This window comes from Phalaenopsis equestris, unplaced genomic scaffold (assembly GCF_001263595.1).
Source record: "Phalaenopsis equestris unplaced genomic scaffold, ASM126359v1 Scaffold208885, whole genome shotgun sequence".
Taxonomy (NCBI): Eukaryota; Viridiplantae; Streptophyta; class Magnoliopsida; order Asparagales; family Orchidaceae; genus Phalaenopsis; species Phalaenopsis equestris.
The window spans coordinates 52098-54461 of record NW_018228106.1 but is presented as its reverse complement, the minus strand read 5'-3'; the positions used below and the strand labels follow the sequence as shown (position 1 = coordinate 54461).

At 39.7% G+C, this 2364-nt stretch overlaps 1 protein-coding gene across 1 annotated transcript in view; it reads left to right on the top strand.

Annotated features, from left to right (window-relative positions):
* The window catches only part of LOC110036588, a 5099-nt gene extending 3507 nt beyond the window's left edge, over window positions 1-1592 (top strand). Inside the window, exons 2-4 of the mRNA XM_020741065.1 lie at window positions 623-902; window positions 999-1097; window positions 1191-1592. Coding sequence (XP_020596724.1) covers window positions 623-902; window positions 999-1097; window positions 1191-1592 — 781 coding nt within the window. The remainder of the gene's footprint in view (window positions 1-622; window positions 903-998; window positions 1098-1190) is intronic.
* Window positions 1593-2364: the final 772 nt, after the last annotated feature.

Below are 2364 nucleotides of genomic sequence, written 5' to 3'. Positions count from 1 at the left end.
GCTGGATAGAGTTTTGGTGAATGATTTTTGGTTCAGAGATTTCCTGCATACTTCTGCCCAACACTTGGCTATGAGTGGGTCTGATCATAGACCCTTACTTATCCAAATATCTTCTTCCTCCTCTAAAACTAAAGCCAAATTCAGATATCTGAACATGTGGTCAATGCATGGGGATTTTATTAATCAAGTAGCCAAGGCCTGGACTGATGTCCACCATCACATTCCAAGTATCAAGCTTTGGATGTTACCTAAAAAAGTCAGCAAACATCTCACTAATTGGAATTGGAAGGAGGTCGGGAACATTGATAAGAAAGTCCTTGAAGCTGAATGTTTTGCATTTAGAACAGCTCTTATCTTCTGATATGGGGTCTGAAAGGGACCTCCAATCAGCCAATGATAACTTATTGGACCTGATCAACATGCAATAGGCTCTCTATGCCCAAAAGACTAATAAAACCAGGTTTTGTGAGGGTGACAGAAACTCTAAATATTATCATGCTTGGATTAATTATAGGAGGAAAAGCAATACAATCCACAAAATCCTTTTTCAGGAAGGTCACTGGATTTCCAATGCTGAGGGAATTGCTAATGATGCTGTACATTATTTCCAAAAATTGTTCAGAGAAAATTCTATTTCCCACTCAACCATCAATGAAACACTGCCTGACAAGGAAAGGGAATTTACTAATAGTCTATCCCTTACTTATATTCCTGATGAAAATGAAATTTGGGCAGCTCTAAAATCCATTGACAGCACCAAGGTGGCTGGTCCTGATGGATTCTCTGCTGATTTCTACAAAAAGGCCTGGCATATTGTGAAGGGTGAAATTATTGCCACAGTTCAAAGTTTTTTCTGGGGGGCTGACCTCCCCAAATACTTCTCCTCTTCTACCATCACACTGGTTCCCAAGGATAAAACTCCTTGCAAATGGGAGGATTTCAGACCCATTAGTCTCACTTCTGTCATTTCTAAGATAATCAGTTAAGTCCTGGTCCAGAGATTACAACCCCACCTAAACAAGCTCATTTGCAAGAATCAGTCTGCTTTCATCAGGGATATAAGCATTGTTGATAATGTGCTCTTGGCCCAAGAATTGGTACTGGACAGAATCACTAGAGGAGGCAACTTAATTTTTAAATTAGAGATCAAAAAGGCTTATGATACTATAAGCTAGAGTTTCATTGAACAGGTCCTGATTGCTAGAGGTTCCTCAACCTCCTTTGTCTCTCTCATCAACAGATGGCTGTCCAATAATTTCCATTCAATCTTCATCAATGGATCCTCTAATGGGTTTTTTGGTGCTTCTAGAGGTATAAAACAAGGTGACCCCCTCTCCCCTACTATCTTTATCTTAGCTTTTGACTACTTATCCAGAAGTTTGAATGAGTTGGCATCCAGGAAACCCCATTCTCTTTATAGTCACAGATCTTCCACATTAATTAATCATCTGGCCTTTGCTGATGACATCATAATCTTTACAAAAGCTTCCAAAGTTGCAGTCAAACTATTAATGCAGAATCTGGAGACCTTTCAGGATGTTTCTGGAACAAAATTTAATAAACAGAAGTGCATTTCCATTTTCAGTAAGTAGTGCAAGAGTGAGTTTAAGTCCTGGATTACTGATTTCACTGGATCTAAAAACAGTTGCCTTCCAATGAAATACCTGGGGGTTGTTCTTATCAAAGGAAGAACTAAGAACATTCATTTTGATCATATAATTGACAAGGTCCAAAGTAAACTGCAAGCATGGGAGAATTCATTTTTATCCAATGGGGGTAGGATCACACTCCTCAAAAGTGTTCTATCTACTATTCCATCCTATCTACTGCAAATGAACATTCTGAAAAAGTCTTCTCAGAAATTGTTAGAAGGGATCTTCAATAGATTCCTATGGGCTGGCCATAGGAAGAAAAAACTTTGGACTTCTTGGGCTAAGGTGTGTAAACCCTTTGAGGAGGGTGGGTTAGGCTTCAAGTCTTTCTCCCATATTATGCACACTAATTTCTACAGACTCTGGTTCAAATTTAGATCACAGTCATCCCTTTGGGCTGAATTCCGAGGGTGGGTTAAGCTTCAAGTCTTTCTCCCAAATTATGCACACTAATTTCTGCAAACTCTGGCTCAGATTCAGATCTCAGTCCTCCCTATGGGCTGAATTCCTATGGGGCAAATATTGCAGATATCAACATCCTACCCAACTCTCTGTGGGTTTACGAGATTCCCCTATTTGGAAAAGGATGTTAAATGCTAGGCAGGATGCTGAACAATTGTTTATCTAAGAAATTGGTGAGGGCTTGGTTAACATCTAGTGGGATAATTGGACCTTGGATGGCTGCCTTCTGCATGATCAGATTGCTCCAGCT